Source organism: Leiobunum rupestre, chromosome 2, assembly GCF_980474605.1.
Source record: "Leiobunum rupestre chromosome 2, qqLeiRupe1.1.hap1, whole genome shotgun sequence".
In the NCBI taxonomy this organism is placed as follows: Eukaryota; Metazoa; Arthropoda; class Arachnida; order Opiliones; family Sclerosomatidae; genus Leiobunum; species Leiobunum rupestre.
In genome coordinates this window covers 46,835,933-46,862,981 of record NC_143385.1, presented here as the reverse complement: position 1 = coordinate 46,862,981, position 27,049 = coordinate 46,835,933, and the positions used below count along the sequence as shown (strand labels likewise).

General features: G+C 35.0%; 1 protein-coding gene and 1 long non-coding RNA gene across 2 annotated transcripts; one reads left to right on the top strand and one right to left on the bottom strand.

The window, feature by feature from the left end:
- Window positions 1-215: 215 nt before the first annotated feature.
- Window positions 216-26,682, top strand: LOC149957648 (SEC14-like protein 2). The gene is made up of 11 exons (XM_090165672.1): window positions 216-495; window positions 9,150-9,219; window positions 10,498-10,541; window positions 10,614-10,676; window positions 11,669-11,857; window positions 13,014-13,092; window positions 14,376-14,456; window positions 15,973-16,059; window positions 17,160-17,269; window positions 17,709-17,994; window positions 25,448-26,682. The coding sequence occupies exons 1-11, from the start codon at window positions 385-387 to the stop codon at window positions 25,549-25,551; spliced, it is 1,224 nt and encodes a 407-aa protein (XP_090021798.1). The 5' UTR covers window positions 216-384; the 3' UTR covers window positions 25,552-26,682.
- On the bottom strand, window positions 7,829-8,619 carry LOC149957649 (uncharacterized). Its single transcript, XR_016478252.1, has 3 exons — window positions 8,530-8,619; window positions 8,279-8,382; window positions 7,829-7,963 (listed from the first exon to the last, which is right to left on the bottom strand). It is a non-coding gene; the product is annotated as an uncharacterized LOC149957649 (long non-coding RNA).
- Window positions 26,683-27,049: the final 367 nt, after the last annotated feature.

The window sequence follows — 27,049 nt, the reverse complement described above, 5'->3', positions numbered from 1 at the left end:
GTGTTTAGTACGAAAACTGTACTTTCCCTTAACGCCTATGCGCCGAATTTCGTATCTAATAAGGGATCTATGCAAATTTAATATCTAGATTACGTAAGTTGAAAGGGTAACCCTAGATGACCTCCTTTGGAGCAGCTGGCGTATCACTGGTTTAATTTTCAAGCAACGCAGATTGTGTCATTACTTCCCCATTTCTTAATCAGAAGGAAGTCGAATAAGCATAATGTTCCACTTCAAAAGAGCGTTCACTTTCAACAGATACGAGCTGATAAGATCGCATACATTGCAAATATTCAACAGATAGAGTTACGGCGCATTATTATTCCGACAGGCAAAGACTCAAAGTGGTCCAACACAATCCGGAACAAAAATAACAACGGAAAAATGATTTACGATAAAGCCGTGTGGGAATACCAAATTTCGGACACCGTCAAGAAAATTCGGGCCGAGTACGTCGAAGAATTCACTACCATACAAAAGGCCAAAATCAAAGAGGTAAGGGAAGTCTTACATCAATTTTCGAGTCTTGACTTCAGTCATTATTAGAATCTTCGAAATCGTATCCAATTTTCGTCTACATTTTTACCTACAAGTTTTGTTAGTTGATGTATCAACTACCAGATAATTTATGGGTTGTTCATTCAATTAATTTTTACTGGAAAATTAAGCCTTTCCCATTAAATTGCTTTTACCTTTTACTTTAAGTCAGAATAAAGTGTTTTGAAAAATGGAGGTAGCTATTGTAGGGGGTAGTATTTGAGAAGGTAGTAATTGAGGGGATAATGATTGTGGGGCTCGTGTCTTAATTTAAAATCCCCCATTGTCCACTCAGACAAATCGGTACGCAATGAGTTGTTTAGCGAAATTTTCTTCGAACGAATCGTCTTCGACAAACATAAAAGGAATGCAATCGAGGAAGTCGCACGCGTGCAAATTTGGCTTTTGACAGTAAAAATAGAGAACCCTACAAATATTTCGCCTTAAAAAATCAACGGCGTTCCTGGTGGCGGCGGATAAGGCGACGTTAACACTTGTCTGCAAGGCGAGAGGCTAGTCACTCTTGGAAAGTTTGTACACCGATTACGCCGGATTACGCTTAGATTAGCACTTCCAAAGGTAGTACAGTCAAAAGTACGGTGCTGTACACCGATTACGCGGAGTGATCAGCCCCTCGCTGCAAGGTGCCAGAGTTCTCAGGAAAAATAAGCATTGATTCAACATTGGAAAGTTCTTATTTGTTACTTAATGCAATTTTTATCTATAGGAAAAGCGAGGGTGACGTCTAATGACGTCATGGTGCCAAGTTATAATAGGGGTATTAAGCGCGAACAACAACGAAAACGTTAAACGTTTAATAAACTAAACGGGCTTTGGTTATTATTTTTATTTACTTTGGTTTACTTAACGAAGTCTTAACAGTTTTCAAAAACTTTGCCTGAAAAAGGTATAAGACGTTACAAATTATATAACCACTTGGAGAAATCGCTCAGAAACATTTGCGAAAATATCGAGATGACTCTGAGAAAGCCCAGATTTTCGAGCTTTTCTGCCCAATTTGTAACATGGGCTAATTTTCAATATAAATGTTAAAAGTTGAACCTTTAAGGACCCAACTTGGAAAATTTTACATAACTAATTTTGATTGGAAACGATAACCACTTTGCATTGATGACCTCTTAAGATTCAAAAGATAAGCGGTCATGATTGAACTTTTGTAAAAAAAATGGGAAAAAAAATCTATCAGATAATCTAATACCGTTTTTCATTTGACGGCTCTCGAGCGCTCTGATCACCATTTTATGTTCCATTTGCGTGCTCAGACCTGCTCCGATTATGTTTCGCGTGTTCCATTTGACTGCTCTCGAGCTCTCTAGATCGCTCTGATCAACATTTTACGTACCATTTGCGTGCTTGGATCTGTTCGATCAAGTTTCGCGTGTTCCATTTGACTGCTCTCGAGCTCTCTAGATCGCTCTGGTCAACATTTTACGTTCCATTTTCGTGCTCAGATCTGCTCCGATCAAGTTTCGCGTGTTCCATTTCCCCCTCAAGGGTGCTCCGAGATCGCCCAAAACCGATTTTTTGAGTGTTTCATCAAGATAATAATAAATAATCAGCAAGGCTAATACTCAAGGCACCAACTTAGGCTCAAGTCATCTAGCGACCAAGAAAGTATTGAAGTTACTAAGAATATTGGACTGCAGGATTCTGATTCCCATCCTCGCAGCCTTTGTAGCTTAAATTCGTCTGCTTTCCCATTCAAGTTTGCTATATGGTATGACCTTGAATGCGCCTTATATGCAGACGAACTTTCTACACCAAAGCTGTGAGGATGGTACCAGGGGTTAATGCTATGCTGAAATATTCTTAGTTACTTCAATACATTCTTGGCGACTTATAATGCCTTTAAACAGGTGGCCGAGTTTGGCAAAATGGCAGACCAAGACGCCAAAATTCAAATTACTAGCAGACGAAAAACAACAAAGCGTGGGAATATGTTAATGTAGTGTTCCATTTGCGGTTTTACTCTAGTCGATGGGAGCCGATATCTATGACATCAGAGACAGATTCGGAGCGAATCTCGAGCGATCAAATAGATAAAGCAGAAAGAAGCATAGTTTTTTTACTGAAAACTACCAGGTTACAACATAAATTTCGCACGAGTGGTATAGAAATTGAAGATTTCTCGAAGCTATGGCGATAGCAATTATATGGCCTTAACCAAACGAATTAACTCGCTCTATGTGAGCAGTTTTCGAGCAACATTTTATCTTAATTCCAATTTGATATTATTCAAAGGATTTTTTCCTTATGCGCTCATTAAAAGTGTTTGAAGCACATTAACCACTTTGCAGTAGTGCTGATGCTACTTCGCTTAAGACTTGCATTGGTGCTTACATAGTTATTGTAGGTTATCAAATTATTTTTATAAGATATCTATGGATAAGACAGGCGTACTCGCCCTTAGAAATCGGGTAATGGGAACTTGTCGGAGAGATCCCCTACGCATTTTTGATAGGTCAGTAAACTTATATTTTCGAGGTACAAACGACGCTTTCTGTTATATTTGATCACATAAAATATATTTTTTTCTTTGATGGAAATGCATAAATTGCAATCTTACATGTTCATTTTATGATCTGTTTATTTTTAGTGAGTGCGTTTAAATTTTGGTTGGTCAGTTTATGATTAGTACAGTTTAGTTAGAAACGTGCAAACTTGGCACGCTATGTTATAATCTGTGTAGTTTTGGTCAGAAGCTTGCAACTTGACACGCCATTAATAGGCATACAACAAATACATTTGAGGCAAAAATTTTAATTTTAGCTTTGGTCAGAAGCGTGCAAACTGTGAAGAATATATCATGGTTTTGTTTAATAGCGTGCGATCAGGACCTACGTAACTTTGGTCAGGATGGTGAAATCTTGAACCATGCAGTTTGGTGAAAGTGTGCAAAATTGGATTACTTCGGGTCAGTTTTTTTAACAGTGATCTCAAGCGGCTGACGTTACAAACGGGAACGTCTAGCTTTACCAATGAACTGAAATGGCAGTCTGCATTTCTCGTTTAAACTTCTAGAAGGGTTTGCTTCAATTCTATATTAACAACTACAATTAGGTCGTGTAATACGTCTGGAATATTTGGATTTTTCACGTTCTTTGCTTAGCGTAACGCCATATATTTAGGCTTAAGAAATGCCTTAAAAAAGCCTGATGTTCTCTACGTATTAGTTAGGTTATTTTATCTTTTAAATTGATAGTATTTATAGGTCATATGTCTACTAGGCAAAAAGTATAGCTAGGCTCAGGCAATCTTTCCGAAATTCGATATTCAGACTTGGAGATAATAAACTTATTTACATATAAATAAATTAGATAAGTATTTTTTGAAGTGGGATGACTAAAAATTGGTGTTTTGGGAAAACATTACATGGGCAAAATCGATAGTGCTTTTTAGTGATTCTCACTCTGGAGTTGAACTGAATAAAAATCTTCCCCAAAGAGTTCGATTTCCTACTGTACGCTTTTTTGTGTTTCGGTTTTTTAGTTATCGTGACGTAAAACTGGTTGTCAGAAGGAAAATTATGAACCACCATCATGAAAAACAGCGGTTTTTAGTTGAGGAGCTTATATAGTTGAGGAGCTTACAATATAGTGAGACCGAGCTCGAGGCCACCATTTTTTTTGTAAGTAACTATAGTGAGACTGAGCCCGAGATCACATGTCGAATCTAGTTGTTGCGAGCCCGAGCCCGAGACCAAGTTCATCTACAAGGTGATTCAATATTCAGTACCGAAATATCTGGTGGTTGTAGGGGATGAGCTGATAAGTATACTGGTTTTTGTCACGTTTCTGTGACGAGTTTAAAGAGCGCTAGAGGGCTTCAAAGTTTGGCCTACTACCCCCTGGAAGTAGGCTGCTGTAAGCACTCACCGACGAAGCAGGAAAAAAACTATTTCAGGGCTTATTACCTACCCATTCGAAACTATCTGCTCGGGAGCACTCAAATTGTTTTGGGGGGTGCCATATGCTAAAATCGTAATTTTTAACTCCCACTCCTGAAATTAGTAAATATACCGAAATTGGCTTTATTTTGTTATTTTTTAAATTATGAATTTCGATTTCGTTAAAAACCGAATATTTTATTAAAAGTACAGGTTACCGATGTTATATGATATTAGTTGGTAGTTGAGCAATCGATTTTGTTTTGGGTCGGTCGAGTTGGGGTTGCTCAAGTATTCATTTGGGGCGCTGAGTATCCCCTGGGGCCCCCATATACAGGCCTGAAACTATGAACAACTCCGGCGTTTAATTTGCACGTTCTCTCTTCCCTGGATAAAAGGGGTTTCCCCTTCCATGAAAACATGTTGAACTTAACAGTAAATGTAGGGAGCTGCTTGCTCGCTTGGCATGAAGGGCTTGCCACCATCCTCCTACACAGTATAACCTCGGCCCCCGAAATTAAAGGCAATAAAATTCTTCTATTTTGCCAAAGACGTTAGAAACAGAGGCACTCTAAACACCAGAGTTTTAAATGTTATATTTGGCCGTGAGCTGTGGATGACAGAGTGGTTATGTAAAATAGCAGGGGTAGTGGAGGCAAACCTATAGGCTGAGTAGACTTAAGCCTAGGGGCCCGAAGCTTGCCTAAAGGTAGAGTAGCCCGAGGCTAATGAGATCATGGTCATAAGGGCCTTAATAGAACTCGAGCCTAGGGGCCGCTGGGAGTAGTTAATCAGCAGCAGGACGAGCCCAAATTTAAGATTACAGTAATTATTGTACTTAATTTTTATTATAATATATTCGAATGCTTTCGAGATAAACATTTTGAATGTCCAGATAACCCTTTTCAAGGTTGAGTTAGCCATTTACAAAAGATAACCCTATAAATTTGGGCACCTCTGCTGTAGAGTACAGCAACCGCGCCGTCCAAAGTTCAAAGCAAAATATCGCATTTTAGTTATCATATCTAAAAGTATTCGTGTTTCATCCTACACACAATCAACAACAACCCTAGTGGCAGAAACCACGGCCGTCTCGAGATCTGCTTCGCGCTCATAGCGGCCCAGGCAAAGATTTCCTCTCCTATGTATTTCCGCGAATACCTTTTTTTAACACTAGGAGCGCTGTCCGAGCCCCCCCCCCTTAAATGTAAAAAATCAGCGGGATATTTAATAGTTTTCTATGGCGGTAAATTCAACTAGTTAATCATTTTTGCATTGTTTTTCAAAAACTTCTGGAAAGTTTGGGATATACAACTTATGATTTGATCTTTATCTAATAATAAGTTAAAACATTTATTTAATTAAAGTAATATGCGTATATTGAGTTATATTAGTTAATTGCTAAGCCTAACCAAAGTTCATTTTGTTTTTCACAGGTTTCAAGTTTTTAAGTTTTCAAACCAGTATTCACATTTATTTTATCAGAATTTTAAATAAATAACCAAAATATTATTCATATTATTTAATAAATAGCTTTATTTTTCTTTAAATTAAGTTCACATTTCTCAAACTTTAGTTTTAAAATCAGAACAAGTGTCCATTCTTTGCTAGAAAATTATTTTCCTCAATATCTAGAAAAAGTTCAAACCGACTGCGAGAAGAAAATATTGACAAAGTAATAATAATAATAATAATAATAATAATAATAATAATAAGGCTTTATTATGGATATCCAACTCAGTATGACTATACTGATTTCCAGTTGGGTCCAGTGTACATAAAATTTTAAGATACAAATAGCAATAGACATAACAATAAAAGATAAGTTAATCAAATGTTAAAATGAAGTCACGAATAAGATTTTTGAACTTTGAAAGAGAGGGGTTGCTGGAGATTAGTTTAGACGGAAGAGAGTTCCATAGAATTATTCCACGACATCTTGGGCTAACTTTGGCAAACGCGGGAGGTAATTTTTCCAAGTAGAATGATGACGCACTGTTCATAGTTCTATAATTATGTACCGACGAAACACGCGTAAATCGTCGAGCCACATACTCCGGGACTTGATTGTAGTAGATTTTGTACATAAAGACGAGTATGTGCAAGACGTAGCGTTGCTTAATGGTGAGCCACTTAATAGCTGAACGGGCGACAGTAGACGAGGATCGACTTTTGGCTCCAATGACGGTTTTTGCGGCTCTGTTATGCAAAATCTGAAGTGGTTTTAAACGATAGTTTGGAGCGACATTGTAGAATAAGTCCCCGTAGTCAAATAGAGGCTGCACAAGGGCTTTAAAAACTGTGTTTAAAAGTTTAATGTCAAGGGCGGGCTTAAGAGTACGAATGCACCACAGTCGTTGGTTCAGTTTCTTGGAGAGATGGACGGTATGTGGACCAAATGAAAGTCATAGATTCGACTCGTGAGACGCGACTCAAGGGCAATTCCGATACATTTGTAAATTTGGTGAGCATTTTAGGGGTACCAAAAACCATGAACGTTGATTTGGACTTTTGGAGGGACAAGTGAATGTCTTCATAACCTTTTTCAATGTTATGAAGACATTCACTTGTCCCTCCAAAAGTCCAAAAGTAAACATATGAATCTATTAGAATAACTTCATTGTCTACAATATCTTGCGTGTCATACCTCCTTAAATCTGGTTTCCAGTTTGTCTTGACAAGAAATGTAACGAGCGATGCTATTGAAATGTTTTTCAGCATTCTCAGGCAAATGGCTGGAGGGAATGACATGCTGGATGCAAGAGCCACTATATTCAGTTTGGAATCCATCCTTAAGAGATGCACTATATCATTATTTATTTAGAGGTTATCTACAAAGCCGCATAGGCCAACTTATGTGTAGACTTACAGAATCGCAGGATTAAAAATGAACAGAATATAAAAAATTGTATAAAAGTAAGCAAAAAAAATAATAATAGTAATAATAATGAGATATATACAAATAATTAAAAGCAAAAAGCAAAGCCAACATTAAGAAAACAATGAACAAACGAGTAAAAAATAATTACGAGATCATGACCAGGCAGATAAATGTTCAGATAATAATTAGCGGAATTTGTGATAATTAGATTGTGTCACAATATTTGATGGCAAAGCATTCCAATCGGTAATGAAACTATGGGAAAAAGAATTTAGTCAAAAACCTAAAACATCTAACGTTCCCCAAGACAGCTTCACAGATCTATCAGCCATGATTGATACTAGACTCGATGAATTTTCCACTATTTTTAACGACAATGAAGTTACATTACCATCTGAAGTTACTGACATACTAAATGCTTTGGACAGCTAGCAAGTATCGCATACTTGGCTGATTATGTAGTACAAATCCTAGAAGAAAAACATTCTTGCGAATTGTGCCTAATTCTGACTCACCATTTAAATTATCCGACAGAGGAAACCTTAGGTATCCCCAGCAAAGCTTTATCATGTTAATGGCTAATATTGGATATAGTAACAACATTCTAGAGAGAGCTGTACCCTATCTTTGGGATTCACCTGCAATTTTAAAAAACATTGAAATCCACTTGTGGCCAAAAATTGCTCTATGCCCTTACATCCAATGTGATTTGAATAATAATCACCCGAATGAAATTGCTGATTTAATTTTTAGAAAGGTCGTACCCCTAGTTATCACAAATATTACCAAAACTCTGTCCGCAAAATTTTAGAAAGTGAAAGAACTTGTGCATAAGCCTCTTTCTCAAAAAGTACTCAAGTCGTAAATTCTAAATTTTTCCTATCTATTGTTTAGTTGTGTATCATTCAGTGGGAAATCCACCTTGGCTTATTATATTTATCAGATTTAAATACCTTCCAAGTTTCCATCACTATTTTCATTCATAGAGATCTTCCAAGTGACAGTTAGTTAATCCATGCCAGTATAAATCATCATTATATGTTAACTCATATTCCACCTAGTCAATATTTGAATAAATAATCATACTATGTTAAACATTATTCCAACTAGTCCTGTATAAATTATCATTATAATACATCATCCTATATTCTAACTATTATGTATTATTAAACTTATTTTGGCTCTTAAAAAAACAAGTTAATACCTTAATAATAAACTTTTACATAATCTTCAAGAGAAGTCACATTTGTTTTCTTTTAAAATTCATTTATTTTACTACTTTAATTCAATTAAGTTTTTAAACATTAATACAAAACACAGGCCTCTGGAAGTTACTACATAACAAAAATACAGCTGTAAGGAGAACCACGTGTTTATGTTTACATTTTTATACAGAAACGTCGACGGTGACTTCTGGCTCCAGAATGACCAAATTTTAATAACGTTTTTCAAAACTTTACTTTGCGTTAAAAAATCTGAAGAGGTGTTTAAATTTTTTATTATTAATTAACTTAAATATTACTAAAACAATATTTTACAAAAAATTACACATTACGCGATAATAATTGAAATTCCAAAGTTCCGCGCCGTTCCTCCCATTCGATAACATGGCTGCGAATTTTCTCAAGGGGGGGCTAGACTAGCGCCATAAAACGATGTGAGAAGTTTTTGAACTAATTTCCCATACGCGATTTTCGTACGATCGCCTGGGCCGCTATAAGCGCGAAGCAGATCTCGAGACGGCCGTGCAGAAACATTAACATACATTTCTTTGAAGCACCAACTAAGTGTACACTCCTTTTAACGCGTTATCTTTCTTCGTAGCTCCGAAGTCGAGTGGACGATGAACTGGAACAACAACACGACGATTACTTCCTTCAGAAGTGGCTCGTAGGTGAGCAATACCGTATCCATTCTTGGCAATTCATTTCAACAGCTACATTTGGATCACGTATTAGTCTGTTCTCTAGGGATTGATATAAAAAATTCCACCTTTAATCTTAGGTTGTTCCGAGGAAAAATGATATAAATGCATTAACCCCGTTTTTGAGATCATCATTGTCTTTCTTTATCAAATCAATATTTCGATGTCAAATTTATTCATTTTATAAAATATATAGTTGATTTTCTTCTGGAATCACCATAAATAGTTATATAAAAACACACTTACATGTTTTTCTTAAGTTCTTTTTATAGAATTTAATTAATACGGTAAAACCGCAATTCATTGTAAATTTGTTAAATTCGTGAAATTTCGGTTTCTTTAGAAATTAACTAAATGCTTTAGGCTGTTTCCATAAATGCAGATAAAGGTTGATTTCCCAAATGTAGATATACATAGTTTCCCCAAATACAGCTATAAAGGGTTTTCCCAAACTAAATAAAGGTAAAGTTTCTTTCCCAAAAGCGTATATAGATTGTTACCCTAATGAAAGATATTATTTATTTCCAAAATGTAGATATAGTTTATTTCCCAATCTATGTATAGTTTATTTCCCAAATGTAGGTATAGTTTATTTCCCAAATGTGCTTGTAGGTATATTTTATTTCCCAAATGTAGTTGTAGGTATATTTTATTTCCCAAATGTAGTTGTAGGTATATTTTATTTCCCAAATGTAGTTGTAGGTATATTTTATTTCAAAAAAGTAGTTGTAGCCTGTAGGTATATTTTATTTCCCAAATGTTGTTTTTCCGAAATGCTAATATGATATGTTTTTTCTAAACGCAGATATAGTTTGTTTTCCTATTATATCGCTTTTTCATTATAAATTTACAATTTTTTGGGCGCTGAAGAGTTAACATATATGCATATATGCTTTATTTCTCAAATTCGAAAAAACAATCTAAAAAGGCAAACTTGATTATATTATAGATGGCGAAACAATAAATTTGTAGTTATTGAAACGCTTCCAATGACCTAGAATGAATATTCGCCAGTAACGTAATATAAGGGTTTTATTTGTTATGAATATTTTAGGAGCTTAATTTTGCTTAATTTTTTAATGAATGGATATTTCAAGAATAAAAATATGAAATTGAAAGGTGAATTTTCACGCTGATTTAAACGATATTAATATCTCAATTTCATGAAAATGGTTTCGATTCTTCAATTGCTTTATATTATAACCAAACAACATTCAGTTTTTTAATTACATTTTTATTTAAATACAGCTAAAAAATGGGATCTCAACGTTGCAGAGACCATGCTAAGAACGGTAACAAACTCAATTAATTTTTACGCCTAATTTCAGTGATCATATCATTAATTTGCATTAATAATATTTCAGCATTTGAAATGGTACAAAGAGTGTAGAATTGAGCAAATTCATAAAGAGTACGAGCCAACCAAGGTTAGTTATTCAGAGATACCATGTATTGAAATAACAACGGATTTTTTAAATGCTTTACATACTGGGTGTCTTGATCTGAGAAGAGCTTTTCGTGAAAAACTCTAAAACGTAGAATTTAAAATAAATGTGCTAGTAAAGTTTTAATAATTTTTTGAGAAAACATTATTTGTTTTAATTAATGCAAATTTTAAATTGAAATGGCACCAATTTAAACGGTTTGGCTGGAAATGCACAAATTTTAACTACTTTCTTTAAAAAAAACAACTTCTAAAACTATATTCAGAGAGCTTTTTCAAATGTTCAGTTGATTAAAATTCGATATAAAAAGAAGCACGGGAAAAATAACATAATTTAGATAAATTTAATAATTTGGCGTTTGAATATGGTGGCGCCACTTACAAGGAGACATCCCGAAGTGTAACCCACCGATTTTGTTCAAACTCGGGGGATTGGTAGACGTTCATGTATGATGAAAAATCCTAAAGGGAATTTATTCAATGAGCAACCGTTTTGCCATGGCAACGTATAATGTTTTTGACAACAAAAAATTGAAATTTTCCCATTGAAAATAACATGAGATTCTGACCGATTCCTAGCCCCCCCCCCCTGTGAAAAATTTAAACAAATTTCAAAACTTCGAAAATGCCAAAAAAAGAAAAAAGAAATAAAAATTGACAATAAAAACATCAAAATTGATCAATTTTAGGTCAAAATCCCATGTTATTCTCAATGGAAACATTTTATATTTTGTGTTGTGAAAAACATTTTTCGTTGCCATGGCAAAACGGTTGCCCATTGAATAAATTCCCTTTAGGATTGTTCATGATTCATGAACATCCACCAATCCCCCGAGTTTGAACAAAATCTGTGGGTTACACTTCGGGATGCCTCCTTGTTAGAAAGACTTGGCCTATATAAAAATCAAACCTTCAATGGCGTTAACCCCGCGAAAGGATTTTATCTCTTCTTACACGTGTATCGATCTGTTGCAGGTTTTGGACATGTACGTGCCACTAGGAAAGATTGGCGAGGACAAAACTGGGCGTCCCTTTTACATTCTCCCGTTCGGCAGGGCGGACCCAATCGGACTTCTTTCGGCGCAAACCTGCAACGACATCCTCAGATTCGCCACTTACAACTTGGAATACGGAGAGCGGCTCATGGCTATGCAAACCGAGAAAGTTAGCGTAACTAAGTACTTCGAAAGCTATAAGAAAACCATTAGAAATTGGTGTTTTTGAATAGAGACATACATTCGAAGGATAATGGTATTATTCCCATTGGAACCATTTCCATTCCTATCCCATTTTCGTTCATATATATGTTTTTCAATCGTTCCCATCCCGTTTACGTCCAAATATTTGTTTTCCACCCATTCCCATTCCACCTTCTTTCAAATATATTGGTTTTCCAACCATTCCCATTCCACTTCCGTTCAAATATTGGTTTTCCAATCATTGAATTCCCATTCCACTTCCGTTCAAATATTGGTTTTCCAACCATTCCCATTCCACTTCCGTTCAATTATTGGTTTTCCAACCATTCCCATTCCATTTCCGTGAATTACTTTTTCCAGCAATTCCCATTCCATTTCCGTGAATTACTTTTTCCAGCAATTCCCATTCCATTTCCGTGAATTACTTTTTCCAGCAATTCCCATTCCATTTCATATAATTTCGCATTCCCGCCCATTCTCTATTGAAAATAAAGCCATCAGATTGAAATTCCATTCCGAAACTCACAAATACCTTTTATGTTCCTTCCCATACTCAAAATTACTTTTTTAGTCTATTATCATACTCAAAATTACTTTTTTAGTCTATTAGCATACTCAAAATTACCTTTTATATTGATTCCATTACTCAAAATTACCTTTATATTGATTCCCATACTCAAAATTACCTTTTCCATCCATTCCCATAGTCAAAGTTACCTTTTATATTGATTCCCATACTCAAAATTATCTGAAATATTGATTCCGATACTCAAATCTTTTTTCAGCCACTCCCATACTCAAAATTACCCTTTCCATCCATTCCCATATTCAAATCTTTTTTCACCCACAAACATACTTAAAATTACCTTTTCCATCCATTCCCAACAACAAAATTATGTTTCAAATTGATCCCGTCCATTCTCACGGTATTTCTACGGTTACCGTATTAAATGGTAAAAACCCGTTTCCACGTAGCTCTCTATTGCTTATGCCCAACTGAGCCATAACATTTTTCTCTTGGATGTATAATATTTATCGAAATCATAATACAACATAACAAAACATAATTCATTAATCGATCCTTATATCAATTTCTTCTTAATTATGTTTCTTGTCTACAGCACGGCAAAGTTATAAAATCTTACATGGCTATTGTGGACATGGAACATTTTCACTACGGAGTCATTGTTTGGAAGTCGGGTAAGAAATCGTTATGGTTCTTTTAGACACAAATGATCGTATAGTAGTAGAGATTTAGAAATATTAAAATTCCTAATTTTAATATTATACTCCGCGGCAGCGGGATATATTTAGAGCTCACTTTTCCCTCCGCCTTAAAAACCAGTTGAATTGTATAGGATGCTATTTAAGGCAGCCCAAAACGGGGGAATCCGCGTCACGTCAACTTAACGTGTGCACGATCGGGACCGATCCGCGAATCGAAACTTTAAAGTCAACACTTTTTTTTTGCGCATGATTATAAAATCAACCACTCGCCCAATTTTAATTTGGAGACCAGATTTGGATTCCTTGGATTTCGTAGCACTGCCCACGATATGCACATTTTACTAATTAAATAGTTAACACAGTCAAACAATTTAAAACATCGAAACACTGTTAAAAATTTAAAGTCATCCGTTATTTTTTGCTGGCGATTATAAAATCAACCACTCGCGGTGATTATAAAATCAAGCACTCGACCGATTTTAATTCTGAGACCAGATTTGGATTCCTTACATTTTGGAGCTCTAGATTAGATATCAACATTTTACTATTTAATTAGTTAACACCGTCAAAAAATGAAGTATTTAAAACATAGAAAATTATTATTATTAGTTTATTTTTTGTTGCAGATTACTGCAATAAATAACTAATAAACTAATAATAATAAATTTTCTATGTTTTAAATACTTCATTTTTTGACGGTGTTAACTAATTAAATAGTAAAATGTTGATAAATTTTAATGTTAAATGAGTAGTGAAGAAAATAAATATAAATACGGATACCTTTGTGGGCAAAATTTGACCAAAGATTTTGTGTTAAAAATTGGAGGAGCAGTGGACTGTGATTTGAAAGCAGAATGACGTCAATCTGTTGTTCACAGGAGTATTTTTTAATACTATATCAATTAATATGACAAAATAATCAACAATAAAAAATAATATATGTCACTTTAAGGCCGCACAAGCGGCACCTCTAACGAGCTCTAAACTGTTTTTCTTATAATTTTTATATATGTGATTTTTTAATGTCAAACTTATGATTTTAAATTTGAATTTTTCAAATGGGACAATTTAAAATTTTAATATTATTTGTTTTTATAAAAAATTAGATTTTTGATCTTCCATTTTAAAATTTTTTTAATTTAAGATTTCGGATTTCTAGATTTTATGATTTTAAGTTTCAAGATTTTTGATAAAAATAAATGTATATTCAATCAATCTTAATCAAATTTCTAAGTATAACTACTTTTTTTTAACAGTAATGGAACTAATAGTTTCAATCTGTAAAGTAATTGAAGATCATTATCCCGGTGTCATTGGAAGGTATTTCGTAGTCAATAGTAAGTACAATAGGGCAGTTTATGATCATTATCTATTGCCGACCGTTTTCATTACCATTTCAATAGCAATCGTTTTCACCTTACCCTTTTTTTATCTTATATCCATTGTTGAGGTTAACGGTAAAAGTAAGTGTAGGGAGTTGTTGGTTTGCGTGGCTTGAATATAGAAATTTGTAATTTTTTTAGATTTTATGTGTTTAAATTATACCATTTAAAATCCATAATAAAATATACTGCTACTTCATGGATTAAAAATGTGATAAGTTTGTTATGCACTTAATTTCACAACTCTTTGTTCAATTTATTATGCAAGCGTTTACTCGATATTAACCTATGTAATTGTCTGTGGGGGTAGTGCTACTAAAACTAACTCGATACCAATCATTAATTTACAAAATTAAATTCGAGTAGGTCTTAAAAAGCCGTGATACTACCCTGCCACAAAGTGATATAATCGATGTGATTCCAACTAATTCGCCAAGAGATTCCCAGAATATTCACTATTTCACAGGGGCGTAGGAACGTTCTAAAAGTTGGAGGGGGCAAAGAGAAACGAAAAGGGGTCTGGAGAATGGTTTTTAATTTTTAATGGAGTGTAGATTCTCCGAATGCATGTGTACTTTTTAGTACTATGTAAATTGGCGGGAAAATACTGAAATTAAAAAAAAGTTGAGATTCTATAAACTGTATATGCTTTTAAAATGATAATTTGAGCCTTGCGAAGATTTCAACTGACCAAAAAGTTGGAGGGGGCAATAACATTAGTTGCCCCTCCCAACCAAATTATAGGGAGGGGCATTGCCCCCCCCCTGCCCCTTCCGGTTCCGACGCCCCTGCTATTTCACTCGTTTTGTGTATATTCAAAAATATTCGCATAAATTTAGTTTAGTTTACAGTTCTGCGTCCAATTTTCATCTATTTCGGACCTAAATGGTTTAATGCACTACCTTTCGAACTAAAATCGGGAAGATTTACATAGTTATTTAAGAACAAATTGAAAATATTTTTAAAATCTAATCAAAATGTGTTTCAATAATCTAATTTGTAATTTAAAATTAAAAAACCAAAAATATTTATCCCAATGTTAATGTGCCGCCGAAAGGTAATTGTTTCTAATTACTTGTTACCTCCCCCCCCCCCTTAGATGTGTTGTGCTCAGTTTAAACCTTGTGATGATGTCAAATATTTCTTTTTTTTCTTGCACAATAAACAATAATAAAAGTAATAATAATTGTACCCTAGACACCGGAATTAATGGCATTAAAAGTCGCTGGTTGACTTAAGCCTAAGGTGATGCCTTTAGTATAAGCCCAATAAATAAAAATAAGGGAACCGCCCAATGCCATCGTAATTACGTGGTTTCCTTGATAATTGGTAAACTTCTTTTGCCTAGTAGCTCAGTGTCGTAGCTAACATGGGTGACACCCGGGGCGGATATCATGGTCTGCTACTTACTAGTCGCTAGTTTGTGTAAGTAGGTTCGAACTTGAATTACATATCTTCATTCGTTTTTCAGCTACAAGAGTATTTACAGTTTTATACTCGATGCTAAGACCATTTCTCAGGGACGACACCAAAACCAGAGTTTTCATCTTCAGAAAAGGTAAACATTCAGTTGGGAATAGTACTACTAGAGTTACACGCTTCGGTTATCGGGAGTTCGTGGAACAAGTTCTGAAAAGGAAATAAACGCCATCATCTTTATCAGTAGGTGGTGGCGCCATCTAAAACGTATCAAGCAGACTCGCAAACTATGATAGTTTTGCAGGGGTCCTTTGTCCCTTAGCATCCCTTATATTTTTTTGGTGAGGGTCACTGGGAGTGATAAAGATGAAAAACATAACATATAAATTTGATATTATACATAATATATATTATATATTTTCTATACACGTTCCTCATTTAAATTGGGGGTTCTGTTAACCCCTCGACAAGGTATGAATATGAAGGATTTATTTCAATGGTCCCAGCATGTTAATTTAAAAAAAGACTAGCTTTGGAAGAGTAGTTATTCTTACATTAATTGCGCGAACTGAAACAAGATCTTAAAGGGACAAATCGGCGTTTGAATTTTCACGCGGTTGGTTCCAGATTATGATTGGTCGTATCTGCTGCTACCACGTTGTAAATGTTTCAAACGCTGGCGAAGGTAAAAGAAACTAATAGCGTTTATTCATAGATCGAAACAAGATTTCAACAATAAAATTAAAAGAAGCTCGGCACTTAGAGAGCTAGCACTAAAAATTTAATTTAAACTTTAGGCAATGCGCATTGCCAACCCGCACGGCGAAAGTCTTTCTTGACTCAAGAAATCTTTTACTGTTTCTTGGAGTCTCAAGAACTGAAGAAAAGGTTTGAGAATGTTTTACCATTTGGATATGTTTCTGCTCACGACACTATCGTAGCTCACAGCGCCGCACACGGCTGTAGTCGTAATAACTAGAATAGAGTGATGAAGTGTCCGACCCTAAAACAACCTTTTTGAAGGTCGAGATGGCTTTTTTCAAGCCCATTTCTGCAGAAATAAATAAGATAAGAGATGGCACAACCGATGAATGATAAGGTACCCTTGTTCAATCAAACTTGTTCAGCGGAAAACAAATTAAAATTTAAATGGGAAGAATATGGGTTTTTAAGGAATCCCTCATCACACTCAAAAATGGGACGGTGAACTTCCAACTTAATAGAATTATTTATCGACAGACTTATGGAAGGAGTTGTTGTTGAATGATCTGGAGCCCAACCAATTTCCTGTTCATTGGGGAGGGGAACTGGTTGATGAAGTTGACGGAAATCCCTTTTGTTCAACACAAGTAAAATTTTTTTAATTTTAAATATTTGACATAGCGTTTTAAACATGTAATAAAACTTAGAAAACTAACGAAAATGTATCGTTGATCTGAAGAGTTAGTTTTTTTGTTGGCCTGATGAGTTAACTATGTTCCTTGGTCTGAAAAGTTAGTTATGTTCGGTGGTCTGATTAGTTGTTTTGTTAGTCTAGTCACAGGTCGTTCGTCATGAAGTAAGACGTATTTTCCATAACCTAGTTATGTAAATTTCTTAAAAAAGCATGAAAAACTATCAAACGCGACGTATTCCTAAAAATAATGAAATTGCAAGAACTTGGTTTTTATAAATTCTTGTGTGTCATCAATAGATTAGCTTGACCAAGTTGCCTTGCTTTCTGTGTTGTGTAGATTTGTACAAACTAATCCATCTTGTACTGACCACGAGGGTTGTTTTGCATTTCAGATTTGCCTGGGTGGCGTCGTTCCTAAGTCGTACTTCATGAGCCAGCAACGAGATCATTTCAAAGACAACAATTACCTTTCAGTGAACGTCGGGGGCAGATCCACGCTGGCCGTGGACGTCGAAGTTCTCGAAGCCAAGTCCACGTTGAAGTACTCGTTCTGGACCGAAAAGCACGACATCGCTTTTGGTATCAAACGAGACAAAGTCCTCGTTCTTCCAGTTAAGAAGTACAGTTGCCAACTAGTACCTGAAAAAGGACAAATGGAGTGTCAACAATCTGGAAAATGTAAGAACTATCACAATTATAATTACAAAATTGCAGGGTTGTTAATTTTTTCTATTTTTTAAATCGAAGAAATCGATTTATTTAATTTAAATCGGATTTTTATTGATTTAATTGATATTTTTTTTACGTTTAAGCCTTTATTCTTAACAAATTGTGCATAATTCGAATCCAGCGGTAATGTAAAATTTAAATTAATTTTCTATATTTCATTACTAATGTACAGCCAAAGCTATTTTAAGTTTGTTTCGAATTTGCTGGATAACCTTCTTATGCGGTTTTTCTTATGTATTGAACCAGAAATAAATGAACCGAAGTTATAGGAGAAGGCCAAAATTTTAAAAAGCATTTTCCTTAATGTGGTTAGATGAAAATGCACCGGAGTTCCACCCCCTTTAGTTCCCGCCAAAAATTGCACTAGGGAATTGTGGGTATCCACGTTCGATATACACGTCAGAAACTACTCGTCGATAGATGGCGATAGTGGAGCTATGAAGGCGCGAAATTTAAATACGTCGATTAAAGCGAGATCTCGTATGGAAAATGGGGTTAGTATGAGAGATAGAGCGGTCTGATAACTACGGTTCATTTACTTCTGATTGAACTATAATAGGTTATTTAAATCAATAATTTAAAAAACACTTGATTTAAATCGTGATTTAAGTCAATATATGGTGAAGCTTAGTTAAAGGAGCAAAATAGTCCGTGGGCACTCGAAGTTGGGTCTGGGATTTTCCATACCATTTTTTGTTCTTGGAACTTATTAATAATTAGCACGCTATCACAAGCTGCTTAGTTGGTAACGCACTAGTTATTTTACCTGCTGAGGTGCGGATTCGAATCTCCGAAAACCTTTTCATGGTTTTTCTTTGTGACAAGTACTTAATAATTCGTGTCATATTTTAGCGTTTGAAAGAATATTTGCATACATAAAGATAATACAAATAATAATATTACATATAAACTCGTCTAGCATATTTAGCATATATGTGTAAAAGCTTTCTCCGAAGAATTACTGGTTTCTCCATAAAACGCAAAAACAAAATATAGATATTAGCAGCGAGGGGGATTTCACTCCACACCAGAGTTCACCTTCGGTAGTGCAAAGAATTAAAAATGTTTGTAAGCAATTCTGCAGCACAAATGAATTGTTTCAGAGTAGGGCCGACGTCGACGCATTATTAAAAATCTGTGGTCGGCCGACCGTACTATTATGGGTCGAAATGTCCTACTCGAAAAAGGGTCAGCTGACGGTCGGCCTACCAGGTTAGAGGCCGGTGGAACGAATAAATTAACCGGCAAAATTTCGATTAACCATAAAAAGTTGGGTTATGAACATTTTATACGAATAAACAACGATTTAACATGCAAAAATAATCGTTTTTTTTCGTATACTTTTTGGATAATTTGCGGTTATGAATAAAAATAAGTAATTGGATAATTTCTAATAGCTTTATTCACTTTAAGCACTTAAACCAAGTTACATAGAAATAAAAGAAATTAGCACAAGGTTGCCAGGTAATCGGCAAGCGAAGCACCCGGGGAATGAGTTAAGAACTGATACTGCGTTCCCTCTTTGAACCGCAATAGCAATTCTTTGCGATAATTTCTTATTCAAACGCCGACCTCTAAGCCTACCTTTAACGTTAGACTGTATGCCTACTTAAAAAAGTAAAGGGTCCCTTCTCTAATATATCGTCGGGCCGTCTCAAAAAAGACCAAATTTTTAATATAAATATTTACGTAGGTTATGGACACTAAATGTAAAACGGAAGTCGAATTTATGCAAATTAAATTTAACTTTAAATCACAGCTGTCGTCCTTTCGTTAAATATCTAGCTACAAACAATAACCAAATTAGACAGTTTACACTTCCAATAAATTTTATTGGAGACTTAAAAATAAATCACAATTTTGACAAAATGGTTTTCTAATATTTTCCAAAATATTTTATATACAGAGTGGATGCACGTTGTATTTAGCAACGTATTTTTGGGAACTTATTTTGATAGTTTCTTGAAAAACAAGATAGCCTATACCCTAGTCTTCAGAATCTCTTTCAATGGAATTATCATTTTCCTCCTGATGGCTTGTCTCGTATATTTTGCTTCAATGCTAGTTTTTGTCTCCCAGCTCCTCGGTCTGTCTTATGTTTATATCAACATACACTTGAACCATGTGTTCAAGGTCATCCAAAAACTAACTCGAGAACCGTAAATGTTAGAGAGTTGGTTCCAATTAGAAACGTGTTCCACGTGACTTTTTAAGTACAAATAGCTTCATCCTGATCGGATTTGACCAATAGGAAGCCGAGAAATGCTAGATGAAAAACAAGGTCGTTAAGTTGATAACGTGTCGAAAGCGAGGTTCGGGAGCTGATAACTCTAAAGATATTCGTGTTAGAGTACTGAAATTCGGTATATATTCTCATCAGGATGGAGGGTCCTTAGTTTAAAAATTTCAATGACCTTGAACCATGTCTTCAAGGTCACCCAAAAACTAACGCGAGAGCGGTAAGTGTTAGAAAGTTGGTTCCAATTATAAAACTGATGTTTAAAATTGGAGGGTGGCCTGGTTGTTATGTATAAGAATGTCTAGGAAGGGCAGTTTGCTGTCTTGTTCAGTTTCTATGGTAAATTGAATGGCTGGATTGATTGAGTTTAAATGATTGTGGAATTCAGAAAGACAAGCTAAGCTATGGGGCCAAACGCAAAAGGTATCGTCATAAAATCGGAAAAAAACATTTAGGTTTTTTAGGGCAGAACTGAGGGCAAGTAATTCAAAATTTTCCATAAAGGAATTATATAATTTGTTTATAATACTCATTTTGAAATGAGAAAAAAGTGTTATTTACACATAAACGTATTAAAGTAATATAGTCCGAAATTTCACAATCGGAATATAATTTGGAAGTAATTAATTTGGACTTAAGACAATCTATGGCAGCATTTGTGGGGGTTTTGGTGAAGAGATTGACAACGTCAAAAGAAACGAGGATATCACCAGTTTCTAAGGTAATTGAATTAAGTTCGTCAATGAAATGGGCGGAGTTTTTAATGTGGTGAGGAGTATTGCCGATGAGATGGTTGAATTTACTGCAAAGCCATTTGGCTAGTGGTTGGGAAGGGGCATTGACATATGAAACGATTTGACGTAACGGGACGTCAGGTTTGTGAATTTTAGGAAGGGCATACATTTTTGGGAGGGCATAGTAAGTTGGGATTAATCTTTTTTGAAAATTGGAGGGAATAACAAGGCTACCTTTAACGGCGTTTTTAACAGAATCATGCAATCTATTAAGAGGGTTTGATGCTAATTTTGAATAAGTGGCGGGATCATTAATTATATTACGAATACCTGTTACATATTTTGAGTGATCTAACAAAACAATACTACCAGCTTTGTCGGCTTTTGTTATAACGACCTGGTTTGTTATATTTATTATATTTAAAATAACAACTTTATCTTTCAATATGTTCAGAATTACATTATCAATGTGTCTTGATCAATTTTTAATATGCCAGCAAAACCAAGCATATTGATATAATGCCTAACAGAAAAATATATCTATAGCTAGGTATAAAGATCTTGATCGAATTCTCCAATATATTTTAAAGGACTAGATCGTACTTAATTCTTTGATTGTAGCTTCCAGCAAAAGATTAATCTGATTTTAAATATTTGGTTTGGTACTCTACTTTTAAATTTATATACCTTGATTAAAAATAATTTATTTATACTTAAAAATTATGTAGTAATGGAATTATATTATGTAAACCCTGAATTTTGTTTGGCAACCTTAAACATTTTTGTCTCAAAAAGGTGTATGGGTAGGTAAGGGTTTCTTTACACATTTTACCAATAAATATGCTTTAGTCAGATGACCTCATTGGATATACAAATAAATCATCAAAAAAATTGCAAACACTGCATTGCACAAATATATCCATTTATCTGCTTTGATAAATTTCACGCACTAGAACTACTTCCCCACTTTCTAATTTGAACCAGGTACTTCCATCTGACAGAGACGATCCCTTAAATTTTGAAGTGTGCAACTTTTTATACGTAACAACATCCATGGGTAAATTAGGATTATCAGAATTATAGGGTCTCACCTTCATGACTAGAATAAAAGTCGACAGGATAACTTTAATCTGAAAATTGTTCTTCATTGCGGCAAACATCACCACTGCCATGACTCTCTTGTCTTTGTTCTTCCACTAATTGTGGTTCAGTGCAATCATTTACATTGCTTCGAATATTTATTCGATTTTGGTCTATCTCAATATTTGAATTATCAGAAGAATTAAAATAAATTTGGTCCAAATGATCTCTCACATAATCGGATCTTATTATCCTCTTATGCCTAGCACCAAGAACGTATATTTGTATAAGAACGTTGAACGATCAAATTGGGGCCTGGGGCCATGCCATGATGCCAAAAAAAAACCGCGTGCGGCGCGCGCTAAAGGCTAAAACCTTTACTAGTTCAAGCTCGCGCTGCACGCGGATTTTAGGGCTGAGTTATTCTGAAACCGATTAAATCATGGCCCAAGCGATGCCTTTTGGTCAACGTTCTTACTTGCTAGCACTAAAATCAGCCTCATATTTATTAGGACCTCTTATGGGCATATTTGATGTCTTCTGCTATATTTAGAGCTTTAAAATCAATATTGTAAGGTTGTTTTTTCAATACTTTAACAGTAAATATGATAATAACACCAAGGCTTAATAATGATAACAAAAACGTCGGTTAAAGAAGAATCTAAGAATTTACAATGAATTTGTAATTGGAAATCTTACCTTTATTGGTTAGATATTTAGTAATTCAAACGTTTTAACTGTTAATACTCATAAATCTGAATATATAATACCGAAAACACGAGGACAGAAACAAAAACCCGTACTCTTGCCAAAAACCGCCAAAAAAAATTTATAAAAATTATAATTAAAAAATGTCCTATAGATGGCACAGCGATTCTAGTAAGGCGGTTTATTTGAAAATTTTAATAGAATCGCAATTAATTTAGCTCGAAATGTAAAACAAATGTATTCATTCTTTAATTATGGATTAAAATAAATAACAAATTATTATTTTACCATCTATTTAAACGTAGGAACTAATGAAATACAATTTTTCAGTAAAGCCAATAGCAAGTCGGCAAATAATCTAAAACCAATCGTTGTGCCGAATCAAAAAACACTCAATGCCGTACGAAGCTTAGTATCTGTTTTAAAAATTATAAAAAACCGCAGACTTTTTTGAGTCGGCGATTGGTTGTGGACTGGCAACCGACTTCTCGACCACAAACAGACTCTAAAACGACACAATTTTGGCGCAGGGGAACAGAGATCACAGCTTCAACGTTTTAATGAAACGGAACCATTTTAGCATTAATTACTTAATACATAGAGGAAAACAACGATTTAACTGAAGACTTCTAATAAAAGAGGAGGAACCTATCTATATTTTGTTTTTGCGTTTTATGGAGGAACCAGTAATTCTGAGGAGAAAGCTTTTACAGATATTCGCTATATATGCTAGACGAGTTTATATGTAAAATTATTATTTGTATGATCTTTATGTATGCAACCAAGAATTGATCTATTTATATTATATATAGAGATAATGTTTATATTCCGTCGATTTTTAGTTTCACATCGAATATATATTCGAAGTGACACTATTGCTATGGACGGAATGTCGTTAAGTGTTGTTTGTGGCGGCAAGTTTGATTTAGACGATATAGGATTATAATTGGCGGGTGGCGGGAAGTTTGAATTAGACAATTTCTTTTGATATGCTTGAATAGGATTATAATTGGCGGGTGGCGGGAAGTTTGAATTAGACAATTTCTTTCGAGATGCTAGATTAAAATTATTATTATCGGATGGCGGGAAGTTTGAATTAGGCAATTTCTTTTGATATGATAGAATAGGATTATAATTGGCAGGTGGCGGGAAAATTGAATTAGGCAATTTCTTTTGATATGCTAGAATAGGATTATAATTGGTGGGTGGCGGGAAGTTGGAATTAGACGATATTGGATTATAATTGGCGGGTGGCGGGAAGTTGGAATTAGATAATATAGGATTAAAATTGGCGGGTGGCGGGATGTTTAAATTAGATAATTTATTTCGATATGTTATAACAGGAATATTTTTCGACGTTGTAAATTAATTACGTTGGATTATTATTGCACGTCGTAAGACATCGAAGGTAGCCTAACTATTTAACCTTTGATACTTTAATGCGTCGATGTGAAACAAATATTCCGGCTGGGCCGACTTGTTACCTTCGCTCCCGTTGCAGCTCTAGGATCAGAACCTGGCACCTCCCCTTCAAATTCAATCAATTCCAGACGGCGCATTTTTGGCTCCGTCCTCTTGACGCGATTGTCGTAATATACGTATATCCACTTCTAGAGGCGCTTTCCATTTCCGCCTCCCTTTAGTTGATTCCCCTGGTTCATGATGCGACATAAACTCTATACATAAATAGATCAATTCTTGATGGAACTATTCTTTCAAACGTTAAATTATGACACGAATTATTAAGTTCTCGTCACAAAGAAAAACCATGAAAAGGTTTTTGGAGATTCGAACCCAAGCCTCAGCAGGTAAAAAGCTAGCGCGTTACACACCTAGCAACTTCTGATAGCGTGTTAATTTTTTATTAGTTTCAAGACCAAAAAATGGTATGGAAAATCCCAGACCCAACTTGGAGTGTCCAAACTGATACTGGACAATCCGTTGGATCTAGGGGAAAGTGCCCACGGACAATTTTCCTCCTTTAACTAAGCTTAACCATATATTTCAATTTCAAGGAAATCCATTGAAAGCCAAATCCTTTATAAAAATAAGCCAATTCTGGCAAAATAAACCAAACAGTGGCGTAGCTAGCGTGGGTGACACGCACCCGGGGCGGATATCATGGCGTGCTACTTACTAGTCTCTAGTGTAAGTTTTAATTTTTTTCGTGGTAGGGTGTCACCCCCAAATCACGCCCACTGAAACCAAATAAAAAATACACCAAAGACATAATCACAGTTAAGTAATTACCCATATGTATGACACCAGATTTGTTCCGGTTCTTTACCTAGTTTCACAACCAATTTATTGATGTATATGTGATTTTCTTCTTGACAGTTAGAATGGGGAAAAATTCCAATCAGATTCCATTTAAAATAGAAGACGCTTATAAATAGTTCAGTTCAAGAAATAGCCACGGCGATATTTTTTCATCACTGTGGAAATCTAACGTTTAATCGCCAAATACTTATACTTAATTATGATAATAAAGAGAGTTATGTTAAAATAACCGTGTAATTAGATAAACTGGTTTTTATTCGGTTATAACGTACTATAAAATCCTTATTTCAAACTTTGGATAGCACTTTATAAGCCATAATGAATCGTTAATTAATTTGGTGATTTTATCATTCTATTTTAGATAAATTGGTCTTCGACAACACTCACAGCCTGTACAAGTGTAAAAAAGTGTTTTACCAAGTTCAAGTATTGTCCGTGGATAAGAATGTCATCAAAGAGAATTGAAGTTTCCCGCAATGATTAAGTGAATAGTGATCGATGTGTACATACATTTGTATTTTAAATTAACGATTAACGCTGTGTACTCAATATTTACTTCCATATAAATAAGAGAGTTAACGAAATTGATTTGGATACTGATGGTCGAGCTGCAAACTCCAAATAAATAAGTAAGCGCGAACGAGTTCGGAAAATATCAGCAACCAAGAAAGCATAGCGTACTAAGAACTATGAACCGTAACATTCGCCCATGCTTCCTTGTTGTTATACTTCCAGAAGCAGTCTAAGCAGTCCACGGTTCTCTCTCTATGTAAAAATCCACCACACCAAGGCCCAAGTTAGACTTAAGCCATGGGTAAAGTATAACTTCATGGCGCCATGTTCATAGTTCTTAGTAACTCTATGCGTTTTTGCAGCAACGGAGGCGCCAAAAATAGACAGGGCTAGGCCTGGCCGCCTGCCACAGTCGCTCCTTGGGTTAAAGCAACATTCGGCTCTATCTTTGCCACCTGTATTAGGACAAGGCTTTTGTTATAAGAGATGGGAATTCATCTATGAGAATTTGCGAAAAAACGACTTTACTGAAGATCGTGATATCTAATGTAAAATAAGCTAATATTCAAAATAGCGAAACTATAACGTCGTTAATTAACCATTGTATTATAATTATATTATATTATACTTATACTCTACTTGGTGGACTTAAACCCAAATTATATATCCTATATAAAATATATTGCTTAAAATTACTTTAATTCAAGTTATTGTCAAATTTACAAACGAGCCAATCAACGCGAGTTGTACTTTTATGTCCCGCCTTTTGGGTCAAAATGTAGCGTGAACATCTTGTTTTTATTTCGACGATAGTGGCATCTGTTGAAAAGAGAAATACTTTACGCTGAGCCGACACTTGCTTTAAGAGGGGGCCTACATAAAAAGTAAGGGGCCCCCAACAGTCTCAAAAAGGGCCTACCAAACTCCGAAAATAATAGATTTTTACCAACTTGTTAATATCATTTCCTATCTTTAACATTAGTCACTGTGTTACCCCTCGGATACTGGCTTCCCTCAAAATAACAAAAATAAACCTATAAATAATTTTTTAAAATAAAGAAACTTTTTGATTTTTTCTTTTAATCTATAATTTTTTTTTAAACACTTAATCGTTATCATGTCTTGTGTCTTATGTTTTGTTTTAGGTTATTGAATAATATTATACAAGTTGGCACTGGGTAAAAACTCGGAACAACTCCTTCTGCGTTGAGTTTGCAATTTCTCTCCCCGAGATCTTCGGTTTCCTTTTCCATAAAAACTTGTAGAGGTTAACGGTAATAGTAAGTGTAGGGAGCTGTTGGCTCGCGTGTCTTGAAGGGCTTGCCACCACCCTCCTACGCCACCTGATTTCAAGGCTTTACAAGTCGCTTGATGACTTAGGCCTAAGGAGGTGCCTTGGGTGATTAGCCTAGCTGATTATTATCATTATTTCGCACAACGTCGAGACATC

Coding starts and splice junctions, on each gene's coding strand:
- LOC149957648 (XM_090165672.1), top strand. CDS start 385: ATGATTTACGATAAAGCCGTGTGGGAATACCAAATTTCGGACACCGTC. Junction 10,542..10,613: donor CAGAGACCATGCTAAGAACG/GTAACAAACTCA, acceptor ATAATATTTCAG/CATTTGAAATGGTACAAAGA. Junction 13,093..14,375: donor AGTCATTGTTTGGAAGTCGG/GTAAGAAATCGT, acceptor TTTTTTTAACAG/TAATGGAACTAATAGTTTCA.